This window comes from Amblyomma americanum, chromosome 10 (assembly GCF_052857255.1).
Source record: "Amblyomma americanum isolate KBUSLIRL-KWMA chromosome 10, ASM5285725v1, whole genome shotgun sequence".
Lineage (NCBI taxonomy): Eukaryota > Metazoa > Arthropoda > Arachnida > Ixodida > Ixodidae > Amblyomma > Amblyomma americanum.
In genome coordinates, this window is record NC_135506.1 from 360066 (window position 1) to 375517 (window position 15452).

A 15452-nucleotide genomic window follows, 5' to 3' on the forward strand; every position below is an offset into this window, starting at 1 on the left:
GCCGTCGTAGAACGGCTTTTACCTTGGCCTCCTGTACACTCCGGTGTATGAATAAAATATGAATGAATGAATGAATGAGATGCAATACAAACCTGAGAGATATCCTAGTACAAGCTAGGCTCGATAAGAAACCCTCGACTGACAGTAAGCTCATGCTCTTGACTAGATGCAAGACATTCATTTACAAAGCGACACTACTGTTAGAAGCATGTCAAGCAACTTAATCTTCGATATAAAGACAAGCTTTAACTTCACGTCGTCTAATGTTATCTACATGCATCAGTGTTCCTCTTGTCAGAAACAAAATATCGGAGAAACTGGGCAAACAATGAGCGCCCGACTAAATGGCCGTCGAGCTGACTCAGCAAGGAACATGCAGAAGGCAGTGTTGGAACATTTTAATCAACACGGTCACAACTTCGATGAACTTATACTGTTCTTCTTCTGTCAGGCTTCAAATCTGCAAGGGATAAAAAATACAGAGGCTTTCCTAATCCGCAAATTTAAACCTTATGACCAGCAGGGATGAACATATCCGTGGAAACTTACTCTCTCGGGTGCATTCCGACACTGGTGTAATTCTTTAAAAAGGTCTTGCACATGGTCAGAACATTTGCCAGTACTTCATAGCACCACGCTTTGGTTTCTTGCACCCTGTCCTTCCACCCCAACCCCTCCTTTCCCCCTTTCCTCTACTTTTATTTTTTTTTCCCCTCTGTTTAATTTGTCGTTCTACTTTTACCTTATGCCCTGCACCCCCTGTTATCGTTTCTCAGGAACCCTTGTCATCCACATTCTGATCCGGGCCTGGGCGGTCACATTTCGATGGAGGCGGAATGCTAGAGGCCTGTGTACTGTGGAATATCAGTGCATGTTAAAGAACCCCAGGTGGTTGAAATTTCTGGTGCCCTTCACTATGGCGTCCCTCTTAGCCTGAGTCGCTTTGGGACGTTAAACTACCATAAACCATAAACCGTGAACCATTTTCTCTTTTTCCTCTAGTTTTTGCCTGTCCCACCCTCCCCCCATGTTTTGTTTGCTGTGCTGCTGAATTCCTTATCTGAGTTTTTGCAGTCAACACAGCCAGCAGAAAGTCAGTCATACCAAGCCACCTGTCGAGGTGGGCAAACAGCCTTTCAAGCCTGCATTCCCATCTCTCGACGATCCACACCCCCGCACTGCATTTTGCTGAGTTGGCTTTTTTCTTTTCAGTTTTGCAGGTCAACCGGTTAATTCCCTTTAGCATGCCTGGACAAGATCCACCCTCCCCATCCTAAGACCCTTTTCCCGCTCGCCATGCTTTCATCCTCGGGAGTGAAGGCCGTATTTAGACCCCACCACTTTGCCCAGACGAAGACAAATTGTCGAAACGTTGGCAAGCACCCTTAGGTTTTCCCTTCCTTTGTTCACTTTGTGGGTGTCTATAAACCATCTGCCTACCCTCTCTCTACCACTGTGGGATGAAGTTCTTGTCCTGTCACAAGAGTAAGAAAACAGACTCCACTTGGTAGTATATAGCACAAATGAAGGCAGTGCATCGTTTGCTTTTGTTCAGTGTCGAGGAGCTCTCCTTTGGTCTGGCATAATGATTCAACCATCTTGTTTTTTTCTCCACTCAGGAGTTGAAGTCCGATGGTGGTGGTGTTTGCACAAAGCAGTCCACAGCCTGCCAGCCACCAAAAGTCGAGGTGCTGGTTGAACGACCTACAACCAGGAATGCCACTACTCATATCCTGCCGCCGGTCAGCAGAGCAGTGACAGTGGTTAAAGTGGAGCCCCTGGGTGAGGCTCCCAAGGACAAGAAGGCATCGGAGGCAAGTGGGCCCACTTGGCAGCCTGTAATGATTACTACTCGGCCACTGTCTCTGGTTTCTTGTGCACAAGTTGTTGATTGAGATATCTAGAGTAGGGGAAACAGTTGGGCAGTAATTACTCATTAGTAGCCGTGCGCAAATATTGAAATTTTCAAATACGAATATGAAGAAAAACTGCCTTTGAATGTCGAATAAGTTTCCAGTATGAAAAAAAAATTCACAAAGAGACGAGTTAGGTGTTATTCTTATTTTTTGTAGAAACAGTCCATGGCCTTGGCAATCACAGTAAAGAGACCTAGAAACATTGAGCACTATGTGAAAAAAAAAAAAAATGATGTGCACAGAAATATATACTGCTGGATTAGACACCATAACGGTATGCAACTTGTACTGTGGTCATACAAAGTAAAGAGGAAGAAAATGAAATCCATGAATGGCACATGACCGGCAAGTAATAATAACATGATGGGTAGTAAAACCTCATACGAAAGTCTAATAATTAAATGCCCCCTCCCTCTCTCCACGAAAAAAAAATGCCAAAAATGCGGTGAAGCCTTATGAGGAGGCTCCATCGCATCAGCAGTGAAAATCCCGTGAAGAGTGTGCAGTTTAAGCGTGCTGGAAGAACAGTAACACGGATGTAAGCTAGGAATGCACATTAGTGTTGGAACGGCGAGACTGCTTTGAACATTGCCTCGTGAAAAAGGCCGATTGCAAGCAAGGACAGCTATTTTTCCTGGTTACATGGCAGGTGCAAGCATTGCACATGATGTGCTGAAGCTGAAGAGAGCTGAAGTGCCTCTTTTTTTTTATCTGGTTGCTTTGTAACAATTGTGTGTCTGCATGTCTGAAAGCCAAAATATCAAAAGCTGTGCAACTTGTGGTCAAAAATTCGAGGGACATTCAAGCTCTGCCTAAAGGGTATGTCGTGATGGTGTTAATGGGTCCCTTTAGCGGCCTGGGGCCCTTTTTGCTTATCACTTTGCAGACACTAACACTGTTTTTATATTATTATATTTTTTCATTTTGTTAGTTTCAAAATTTATTTATACTGCAGGCCTAAAACTGGGCCAAGCAGGAGGGACAATACAGTACAAGGCATGACAATGCAACATCAAAACTCACGAATAGGATGCAGGCTGCAGCAGTGTTTCTCAAACAAGTAAATTCTTGCACTGGCAGAATAACTAACAACACAAGAAAGAAGGATCGTACATGTGAAATTACAAACAGGTGGGAAGTTTGCTGTGCCAAACAACAGAAAGTGGCAAAAAGGATCATAGATTGAAGGAATTTTAAATACACAAGACTCACAAGGCCTTCCTTTAACCAAGTCGAACGAATGTTTCTTGGTGGTTGAGGGGTAGCGCAGCCGGCTCATGACACAGGGGGCAGCAATTCCAGTTCCCGCTCTACCTTTCAGCGCAATTGCTTTTCTTTCTTCAGAGGCACTACATAATGGTGGTGGAATGACATCATGACCTTTAGACCAATGAGGAATTATGTAGTGATGTCAACACAATTGTACTGTGTGATAATTAGCATGTGTGGTCATATGGTTGTGCCGTCATGATCCTCTCAACTAATCCAGACTTTCTCTACATGCCCTCAACTGTGGTTATTTCTCCGCTGAATGGGACCCTTAAAGGTGACGCGTTAAAAAAATTGCAGCCTGTCATTCAGAGGTCCAGCAAAGCACTGCAACTTGTTTTATTGCGGCCTGTTTTACATTTGGAAGTGAAGCTAACTGTAGCTATAAATCGAGACTGACATTTTTTCCTTCCATTCAGTTTTTTGCGAGCTCATCTGTTAGCTGCTCGTCTTAATCACTGTAGAACTATGAGGATTTCCTTTCCCTTCGATTCAAATCATGGGCTCTGCCAACAGCACTAGCTTCACGGAGCATATGCTGGTGATTGCAAAAGGTTGACTCTTGTAGCGAATGGTGGCCAAAGTCGTTACTGGGACCCCACCCCGAGTGCAGTAGGGTTAAGTTGGTAATCGTTTGAGACCGGCTGCTTGGTTCCCGTCTGCAAAAACTGTACACGTAGCTGAAAACAGTTTCTCGCTAATTCCACCAAATGCAGGCAAGTACCGATGTTTATTTATATCTCAAAACAACTTAGGCATTAATATTCTACATTGTGAGCGGTGTTTGCTCTCGATTAGGCCACTATTTTGTGCACAGGAATTTTTTAAAATCCGGCTCATAAAAACGTAAGTCCCTGTACGTAGCGAGAGGTGCGTTTCCGTGGCTGAGCTTGTTGTGGTCACTTTATGTTTAGCAATGAGGGGTATTGGGTATACAAATTGTTTATTTCTTTTGCTTGACAGAGACGAAGACTGCCCTATGATCTGTGAAGTAGCATGCAGCGGTATCAATTTTGTCGATACAGTATTTCGATTTGGTAGAGCCTCTGTAGTATACAAGTTCTATAGTAGTTCCCCATTGTGTAGTCTGGACGTGAGGGTCTGAATTAAACTCAAACTTTTCTTTCATACACTGACTAAGATAGTCCTGTTTCCAGTTGAAATCACCCAAAGCCACAAACAACTTTGACACCGTGCAGTAGGCTGGTACACACGTGGCACCACATCAATCGTCTGCTTGACAGATGTTCCCAGTGCCACGTAGCCTCCTTGGATGATAATGCCGCTCTCCAGAAGCCGAACACAGCAGGCTTCACCATTATTCATCGCGATCGAAGGGAGATGTCTGACAGTGGTGATACCTAGTTTCACGTACACGCAGACTCCAGCGTTCTTATTTGGTTCAAGCCAACTGCCTGGCAACAACCTCAGGATCGGAAGAGTTTATCTTCTCTTGTCTATACCGCCGTTTAGCAGCGGCTGCACTCTCCTACTCTGCATGCATGTCAAACGTTGTGATACAGACGCCCACTACATCTCCGCCTTTTATATGCAATCCTGCGCACGCGACGCGGGGTTCGGGTGATAGAGCGGCGTGCGGCGAGGCGAAGACGAAGAGCGCGGCGCAACAGTGGGGTCTCTCTGCTTACCATGGTGTTGGCGCATGCGTGCAACTGCTCATCCACGTGACGCCACGCTCGGCTTTGACGGTGGAGCGGGTGCGTGGCCGCGGTGACGGCAAAGCGCACGCCACACTTTGCTCCTCTTCAGTTGCCATGGTAATAGTAGCACATGCGCACAACTTTCCTCTCCCATCTACCGCGAAATGCTCGACTAATAGCGTAGTGTAGCTCCCACTACAAAAGTTGACAGGATGGCCGGGTGACCGCCACGCTGGCTGACAGCGGAAGGGTGGGTGGGTGGGGGGGGGGGGGGGGCTGTTTATAACATCAGTTGATGCGATCGCGGATACACAAAGCCTTCGAAGGACCGCGTGGCGGACTTCAGCAGAGATGCCCATGATTAGAATAGCGGCGTAGCGGTTAACTTAGGTGTCTTTTTTGTTTTTGCAGCGATAGCTACATTACAGTAGCATTTCGAGCCTTCAGCGTGGCGGCGCCGCCACGCTGTCACGTGGTTGGTCACATGGTGCGGAACAGCTGCCAGTGGCGCGGCGCCGTGGCTGATCACGTGGTTCATCACGTGACCAAATTCCACTCGGCCAGCTGTAGCTATCGTGTCAGTCAAGGTTTAACCAAAGATAAACCACTGCCAGTTTTTTCCATTGTGGCTCCAAGAAATAGACCATGGTTTTTAATTATTTCAGTAATTTGTTTATTTATACCATATTTGAAATCACCTCGGAAAACTTGAGAGGACTGTGCTGTTTCATCAAGATTCAACCAAAAACACGAATGGTTAATGCAGTCAAGAAAAGGTCTTGCGCTGAAGGAAGGTGTCAGCACACAAATGTGCATCTGAAAACAGGCAGCAGGCGTGGAAAAATGGCCATAGGGGTGAAAAATGTCACTCAGATTACATGCCTGAGGCTTGTTAGCCATTTCATGTGCAAACATGCCAATATTTTTTTATCATCTCCCATGAAATTTAGTTCTCTTAGTTTCTGTCATTTTCTCAAAATGTGAATTTTGGACTCCTGTGAAGTTAGCAAATCCAATATCTCAACATTGTTTGAGGATAGAGCAATAATTTTTTTTCAGCATGAAGTTCGATATGTGTAGCACACAATGCTGCAAGCAGATTTGTTAATTTTCTTTTTTTTTTTAATTTTCTAGACTGGCAGTTTGTACTACCACTGTGTTGGCATGTTTTGACCACGGAAATTAAATCTGCAATAAAATAAAAAATAATTATCCAATAAAAAAACTGCTTGCAGCAATGTGTACCTTATTCTTTCTAGTATCTAGCAATTTATAAATAGTAAGGTTTTGTTGAGCGGTTATTTTCCTACTGTTTTTGCAAACTTTAGTGCATTGTTTGTAATTATCTTAAAAACTAATTGGTCCACACAAAAAATAACATTATTTTTGGCATCTGCACTAAAAACTGCACAAGCATGCAAAGTTTTATTAATTCTGGTTGGAAATCAGGGAAAGTAGCTTTAAGACTAGTGTTCCCCCCTTAAATAACCCATAGCCTACCTCGCTTATCGAGTCTTTTTTTCATGGAACCAAGATTCACCTTGTGCGGTAAAGCCCATTGTGGCCCTTTTTCTGTAAAAGTGGATTTGAAGGCACAGGCTCCTTTCCCAAGCCATCCGTCCTGGAGAACCGAGCACCAGGCCGGGGTATAAGCTTGTACCCATTTGAAGAAACTGATGGGTAGCCGGCCGGCAGTGGGAGTCGAACTGACCACCTCCCGCGGCCACCTCGAGAAGTATTCACCAACAAAGTTGACGCCTGGTTAACTCTGCCTGCAAGTATTACATACTCTAAGAAGCAGCTAAGATGTGACTGTTTCCTTGCAGAAACTGCTGAAAAGGGTGACCATCCGGGACGTCCCAGGTGGCTCACCCTTGAAGGAGGAGTGGGTGGCAGCCTCCAGGACACGACACGAGCCTGAGCTTCCACCACCTGCAGCTAGTGCATACCAATTTCAGATTGACTGGAAGGAGTTGGCCTCATTTCCCGAGCTACGCTACAAATACCTCAAGGTCAGTAACTTCCTCAGGAGTGTGCGTTGCCTTTATTCTGCCAAACTGAAATCAGGACAGGCACAGCAATATCCATACATCTTAGGGCCATTGCTGGGGGTGTGGAAATAAAATTTTTGAATATGGGTCAAATATGAATATGAATAAAAAATGTTTTTGAATATCTGTTCAGTGTAATAGATTTCACAGAAGACAGGCAAACATTGTAGTCATTACTGCCGCGGTGGCTCAGTGGTTATGGGGCTTGGCTGCTCACCTGAAAGATGCAGGTTCGATCTCGGCCATGGCAGTTTAATTTTGATGGAGGCGAAATTCTAGAGGCCCCTGTACTGTGCAATGTCAGTGCACGTTAAGAACGCCAGGCGGTTGAAATTTCCGGAGCCCTTCACTGCAGCGTCCCTCATAGCCCGAGTCATTTTCGGATGTTAAACCCCTATAAACCTAAAACTTCTTTTTTTCAAAATAGTATAAAGCCTTTGCAGCCAGAATGAAACAAAACTAGACTGGCTTGGTAGCATAAAAAAAAAGGAAAGATAGGAAGAGGAGGAAAGGCAAGGAGGTTAACAGGTTTGCTACCCTGCACAGGGTTCGGAAAGTGGTGAGGGGATAAAAAGATGAAGGAGAAAAGAGAATAGTAGTAGAAGGAAAGATATGCATCACACTAAGCATTATGAGGCCGGCGCGCCGTTAGGTGCTTTCTGGGCCAAGGCGTCATATGCTCTAGCACTTCAGTCAATAAACCAACCATTACCTTCATCGCGCCGGCCTCGTACTGCTTGGTGCGACAAACTGGTGACTTCGGACGTCCGCTGGAACACCCGCTCCCACCATGGCCAATGCTGATGACAGACCCTCCAGCGCCGTGTCTGCGCTGTCTCTTCGCCTTCCCCAGTTCTCGGCGGCCGATCCTTAGCTCTGGCTCGCCCAACTAAACAGCCAGTTCACTATTGGCCGCATCATCTCCCAGGCGCAGAAGTTTCATCACGTCTGGGTCTCCATTTTGTCGCACCAAGCAGTACTAGGCCAGCGTGATGAAGGTAATGGTTGATTTATTGGCTGAAGTGCTAGAGCATATGATGCCTTGACCCAGAAAGCACTGAACGGTGCGTGACACCAGCACGAGGAGGGAGCTCAATTCGGCTGCACTTCGGCACCATCATCTTCAGCGGCTAGTGCCGCTCGTGCTGCATAAGGCCGCCGCTGCTGCTACATGTGCATAAAAATGTATACTGCTTGATACAACAGCACAACAGTATGCAACCTGTAATGTGATCATACAGATGGGGTGACAGAAAATGAAATCAATGAATTCACACATGGCTGGCAATCAAAATGACAGGATTGGTAGTGTAACCTCACTACTTTGGGCTTCAATAGGCCGCAAAAAATGCCCAGACTCTCCAAAGGTCGAGTTATTAAATGTCCCCCGAAAAAAAAAAAAAGGAAATTTTCCGAAAATGTGTCGAAGCCTTCTGAGGAGGCTCCATCGCAGAAACACTGAGCTACCTGTGACAAGTGAAGAGCTCAGTATTGGCGTGCTGGAAGAAAAATGTGGACATACCACGCAGTCTGTAAGTTAACAACTAGGCGAAACAAATTACAGGATGGTGTCTATCGAAAGAAAACTGGACGGACTCACCTCAACTGTCACTGATTATTCCCAGAGAGTCGATGAACTGCAAGCACTGTAGAAACTTTGCTCCGGAAAGCTGATGACTTAGAAAACAGGAGTAGGAGAAACAATCTAATTGTGTATGGCATGAAGGAAAAAAATGAAGAACACCACCAGGACCTAGAAGCGTTTGTGTCAAAAAAAATTCTGAGTGACATACTGCAGGTGCCTAATGCATCCATTGAGCGAATCCACAGAATTGGAAGGCCCGCTGAAAACTAATGTCGCTCAATAATCTTAAGAATCAAGGGTAGGATTCTTCAAAACTGCAGCAAACTGAAAAACACGGAATATAGCATCTCTGAAGACTTTTCGCCAAGGGTTCAGTCGATACGCAAGAAGCTCTGGGCCAGCGTCCAACAGCAGAAGGCAAAGGGTGCAAAGGTCGGGCTGTTTTTCGACAAGATAAAGATAAACGGAAAGCTGTTCAGATGGGACGAAACTCGTGAGGAGAGGGTGGCCGTAAGTGGCGAATGACCAGCCTGTCGGGTCTCTCGTAAATATGGCGGACATGCGCAGACTGCGGGATTACCCAGCCAACGACTAGATATCCACCCCACTGCAGGCCCTCTTTCTTTTTCTTTGTTGAATATCAATGCCAGAAGCATATGGAATAAACGCGATGACCTAGACGCTCTCCTTATCACACATGACCCAGACGTCACAATCATAACGAAAACGTGGCTGAACGAAGCAATTCCAGATACAGAAGTAGTACCCAACACCCACGAGACAGTACGGCATGATCACAGCACAAGGGGAGGGGGCGTAGCTATAGCGATAAAAAAAGAATTAGATTACACAGTTATTCCTCATAGCACAGGCATCGAAATGGTTTGGATTTTGCTTCGGTTTTGTCATCTGAACATTTTTATTGATTCTGTGTACAGGCCCCCCGATGCTGACATTTCGGTTCTTGAACGACTGCACGATTTTATGGAAAAACATCGTAGACATTATACTCATGTAATGATGTGTGGTGACTTTAATTTGCCAAGAATTAATTGGGAGCTTCTGGCGGGAATAACTTCATGTCAGCATGCCAATCTTTTGCTTGACATTGCCTTTGCATTCAATTTAAAGCAGGTCGTGCAGGGGTCGACTCGTATTGCATCAGGTGCAAGCTCGGTTCTTGATCTTGTGTTTATTAGCGATGCCATTGAGAGACTTGGTTTCTCTATTGATATCATACCAGGTATTTTTGACCACGAAGCTGCGCTCTTCAAAAGTAACATGTTGCGGCCGCCTGCCCTTGAGTTAAGAAAACCGTTTCTTGACTTTAACAATGCCCTAGACGAAAGTATTTTAGATTTACTGGAACAAGACTACGATCAATTCATCGATAAACATGGGGCTGGTCTCATGAATGTCAATGACCTATGGGTGCACTTCAAGACTATTGTACATGAATGTGTCGCAAGATACGTGCCGAAGAAATATAGAAAAATGAATCGCACTATTCCATGGATTACGCGTGAAGTGATCCAGCTTAAACGTCGCATCAAGCGCCTAGGATTTACACGATTTAGAACAGGTCACGTTTCTTTGCAGTCCCTTCGCTTAGAGCTGCGCATTAAAATAAAACAATCTATGTATAACTTTTTAAATGTTAAAATGGGACCCGCATACAAAACTGAATATTGAGGAGCTGGAGCGCGTCCAGAAACGGGCTGCTAGGTTTGTGTCCGCCGATTACAATTTCCAAAAAAGTTCTTCTGGTTTGCGCGAGAAGTTGGGATGGCCGTTACTTGAAAACAGGCACAAATATTTGAGACTCCCTTTCTTTTATAATGTGCTTAATAATAAAACTGGAATTCCAAAAGAGAAATACATTAATGAACCCAGCTACATTTCCGCCCGCACTGACCACCCACTTAAGGTGCGCGAGTACAATTGCCGTATAAACGTATTCAAATATAGTTTTTTCCCACGAACAGTGCATGATTGGAACTGTCTCCCTTCGCGGGTCGCTACCGCTCCTCCTACATCGTTTCTGACCGATTTGCAAAGCCACCTGTCAATATAAGTGCAATAATTCTTGTCCGAGTGTATTATGTTTTAAGCAGTGCTGTATTTTAAAATGTATCTTTTTTTTGTGTGTATGTGTGTGTTTAGGGTATGTTTGCCTTTCTACAATGGTTTTTATTTTGTTTGTTTGTTTGTTTTTGCTTCCGTGTGCATGGGTTTATTGTATTTTCTGTGTAGACCGCATCATTTGCCTAATTTATTATGTACTAGATGTTTGTTCTTATTTATGATGTTTCCCCCCTACAATAATGCCCCAATGAGGGCGCTGTAGGTACTGTGTATAAATAAGTAAAGTTTCTCACTACAGACCCCGCAAAATTTTGGACACATTTAACACAGAAGAAGGATCCAGTTAGTAAAATTCGTTCAAATCACAGGGAAATTAATGATCCTTATTGCATTGCATCAACTTTCAATGATTATTTTTCTTCAGTGTTTACAACGGATAGTACGCACACCCCTGAATTTCAGTCTCATTGCCTTATCTTGCCAGACTTAATAATATCTGTCAAAGGAGTTGTTGCTGCCCTGCTTAATTTAAATGCAAGAAAGTCGCCCGGACCAGATGCCATCCTGAATACGGTTCTCTTCCGCTACTCAGAATCGTGTGCTAAATACCTTGTGGTCATTTATAATGAAAGCCTTTTAAATTCCGAAGTTCCAACTGACTGGAAGGTTGCAAAGGTCATCCCCATTCACAAATCCAGCGATAAACTTTGTGTAAGTAACTACAGGCCAGTTTCACTATTATGTACTTCGGGTAAGATTATGGAGCATTTCATTTTCAAGCACTTGAGTTTTTTTTTAGAAAGTAGCAATTTCTTTTCTAGTAGCCAACATGGGTTTCGGCGTGGCCTGTCCACTGTAACACAACTAATTCACACAACCAATGAATTCTTGGCATGCCTGGATAACGGTGGGCAAATAGACGCAATATTTCTAGATTTTGCGAAGGCCTTTGATCGTGTTTCGCACCGTAAGCTAATGGTAAAACTCCGACATCTGCTGCAAAATCAGCGTCTTGTTCAGTGGCTTGACTCCTACCTTTCTGAACGGCACCAGTACGTCCAGATCTCTGGTTCTAATTCTCCGCCAGCTGCAGTTCTTTCGGGAGTCCCCCAAGGTTCTGTGCTTGGTCCACTTCTGTTCCTTATTTATTTAAATGACTTAAGTTTCGATTCCCCAGTGCGATGCCGTTTTTTCGCAGACGACTGCGTTGTATACCTACCTATTCAAAAAGCTCAGGATCATAGTATACTAAATGACTACCTATCAGAGGTTTCTAAGTGGTGTCTGTCCTGGGAAATGTCCTTAAACACCTCAAAGTGTGCAAAAATGACAATTACATGCAAGAAGCAGGTTCATAATTACACATTTAAAATTAACGGTGCAGCTATTTCTCATGTAAATGAATACAAGTACCTGGGGGTTGTATTTAACAGTAACTTAAGCTGGAGCTCGCATATCGGGCATTCGGTTTCAAAGGCGTCCAAAAGGCTTTGGCTGTTAAGAAATCGCCTAAAGCACTGCACAACTAAAACAAAATTAACAGCCTACACTGCATTAGTACGCCCACTGCTGGAATATGCAGACGTTCTTTGGGATCCGCACACCCAAGTAGATATAAATCACATCGAAGGCGTTCAAAAAAAAGCACTAAGATTTATCTACAACGCATATGGTAGGCACGTGTCTGTCACTAATCTACTAAGGCAATCTGAACTCCAGACGCTTAAATCCCGCCGCAAGTTACACCGTTTAAAACTGCTGCATGGTATTATTAATAATTTAACAAACATTAATTTTGGCTCTTACATGGAATATAATACTTCCCCCCCAACACGCGGCAAACACAGCTTGACAATAGTAGTTCCACGATGCCAAACTAAAGCTTACCAGTTTTCTTTCTTTCCAAAAACAATATCAGAATGGAACGGGCTTCCGCGTGACGTGGTCAGCTTGACAAACCAAGATTCCTTCTTATCTGCTGTCGTGTCACTGTTATAGACGCAGTGTGTTTGTTCATGCTCTTACTTTTGCATTTTTGTATTTTTAAGAAGCGCAGAGTGTTTGTTATTGCTTCTGTGCTCGCTTTTCATTTTGTGTGTGCTTGCTTTGTTGCATCGCATTATATCAACAATGTATGTTTGTTCCACTCCTGCCTTGGCTACCAAATGGCGGCTGGCAGTATTGAATAAAATAAAATAAAAATATGTGAGGACATTCCACATCGGTGCTGAAACTGCTTTTAAAATGAAAAATAACCAGTGACATGCCAGTTGGCGTTTGAAGGTGGCATGCAGGTGGCTTCAAATGGCTGGGGATGCGTGTCAAGGAACCGCTGTCGCCATGGGCTGGCAGCAAAGCCCAGAAACGGAAACTGCGCGTTCAGGCTATTTTTTGGCCTAGTGACAAGGATCCTCCTATTGCAGTCATGCCTTCAATGCACTGTGCAATAGGTGTGATTTTGACACACCGCTTTTCCTGCTAGTGACACCTTGATTCAGCCACCGCACAAGTAGAGGAATATGCCCAACAGTTATCGTAACAGATTTTAGCTGCCTTCTGCACTTTGTTTCAAGGTATGCTTAGTACTACTTGATCGTGGGCTGCAATAGGCCACACGCTAGATCCAACTCGCCCTAAATCAGAGACATCCAAAGCACTCCACTGTCTCATCAAGACCTTTCCAGGCACAGCATCTCTAACATCTCACTGATGAGTTCATTGGTAGCGCCTACATTCCCACCTACAGGGGTTCACCCAATGATTGGTTAAATCACCCTATCACCACATAAGAACTCTATGCAGGTGCTAATGCACGCATCCGTATTACAGCTCCAGGTGTGTACCACATTTCCAACGGGATTCTCTAGAATCTCAGTTCCCAGTAGTTGGATCACCTCACTATGTGTCAAAACGAACATTCACTATCTATCCAAAGAACGGGCGCCGTGCTAGTGGTGTGGTGACACTCAGAATTTATACTGATACCAAAACGAGACAAAATGCCTGATCTCACCTCCTTCAAACCAATTTCGCTTGCATATTGTCTTCGAAAGCTGTACAAGTGAGTACTGCCGACCTGAATCTATCGGTGCCTAGAGAAATACGACCTCTTACTCACCACCATGTACAGCTTCCGAGCAGGCCTTAGAGCTCAAGATCCCTTTCTGCTAGGCATTTGGTTCAAAGCGAATTCAAAGCAAATACTAGTAATGTTTTTCGAATAATTTCGAAGCGAATATTTCGAATACTTTCGGCGCACAAAAAATCTTAGACGGCACAGGAGGCATTTTCAAAATGTTTTTCAAACACAAACGGCCATTACATGAAAAAAGAGACTGCATCAAAGTTTTGTCACACTCATTTGACCATCATTATCCATGTATGCCGAAACTTCAGAAATTTGAAAAAATTAAAATATGGTTATTAAATTGCTTATTTCACTTCACAATTCAGAATCATTCCTTTATTGGTGGAAATATTTTTCTCAACGTCGACTTTTGAGCAGCCGTATAAGGTATGATACCAGGCAAATTCGCTACCTGTTCCGTGTTGTAAAGCTTCAAGCATTTGACATCGACTGTCGTTTCTCACCGTGCGGGGAATTTTCTTATAACAGTGTGCAAAATTATTTTTTCTTACAGATCATGGCGTAGTCGATGGAGTCAGATTTCAAAAATGGTGTCCAGAGAACACTAGCGGATCTCTCTGAATGCACATAATTCACAAAACTGAGCGCACACAACACAACCTTTGCACAGGAAAAGTTTAGACCCTCTAGAACCTAGGCTAATAGGCGCAAGCTTTTACACAATAAACTTTTCTAGTTACTTTGCAAAAAAGCAGTTTCCTTCATGTAGTATGCTAAGCATATATGGGTTAAGCTGTGTCCACTTTCTGCAAAAATGGCCATTGAAAATCTGTGCAGCTGACCTACATGTGGTGCCAGTATATCTGTGGGCTGTGAGACCTATATGTTGGGTCTCCAGATGATCAACTCAATTGCAATTGTGTTGTTGTGTAGCTGTTGCTTTCAAGTGGTGACCTCATGACACCTGCTAGTCGTACGTACCGTGCACCGAGCGCCACCTTGCATCAGGCACCAGAAAGGGCACCTATCTTCATATGCCTCATGCTAGCTGCCCTTCATGCTTGCGCTGCCACGTTTGTTTAGTGAATTCCACGTGGAAAAGAGCAGCTGCAGTGAGCTCAGCTTTGTTTGTGGAAGTCAAAGGAGCCACGCGTTCTCCGATTAAAGATTTAGTGTGGCACGATCCACTTCCGTGGAGAGTCACTGAGCATGCGCAGGTCGTCCTGAGGATGGCACCAGGTGCTAGCCAGCTGTTTGCACGCCTGCCCCGGCAGGACCAATCAGCATGTGCGCACTGGTGAAACGCGGAAGCAAATCATGATATGCTAAATCTCTGTTGTTGCACGCTACCATGCTACCTACAGCACGTACGCACTGCGGGTAGCGCGGCTGCAGGCACCTGGCAGGTAGATCTTGGCGCCACGCTTACACCTGCTCCTGTCTGTTGCCATGAGCATGGACAGACCAGCTATGGTATACGTGCGGAAGCACAGGCACGCGGCGCGAAGTCGAGGCTTTGGTTGCGCGCTCGCCACGGTGCCATCCGCAGGAGGTACACTGAACCGAAACCACATGAAGCAAGAGTTCCAAAAATATTATTCGAGACGAATACTTCCAAGATTTTGAATACCAAACATTCAGATTGAATCGAATATTGAATACTTTACTACTTGACTGAATATTTGAAATTATCGGATATTCACACATGCCTACCTTGAGCGGCTTCGGGATGTGGTTCATTGTAGACAACCCCCTTTGACATCAGTCACGGCTCTGTTCTTAGCTAAATCAACTGCT

General features: G+C 44.5%; 1 protein-coding gene across 4 annotated transcripts in view; it reads left to right on the plus strand.

Annotated features, from left to right (window-relative positions):
• LOC144107182 (RNA polymerase II-associated protein 3-like) overlaps positions 1–15452 on the plus strand; it is a 46557-nt gene that overhangs the window by 12419 nt on the left and 18686 nt on the right. For 3 of the 4 annotated variants that reach the window (XM_077640188.1, XM_077640187.1, XM_077640189.1), the window contains exons 6-7: positions 1620–1814; positions 6673–6858. In XM_077640188.1, the coding sequence (XP_077496314.1) occupies positions 1620–1814; positions 6673–6858 (381 nt within the window). Of the gene's footprint in view, positions 1–1619; positions 1815–6672; positions 6859–14208; positions 14319–15452 lie in introns of those variants that run through there. The other variant, XM_077640190.1, reaches the window with a different exon arrangement.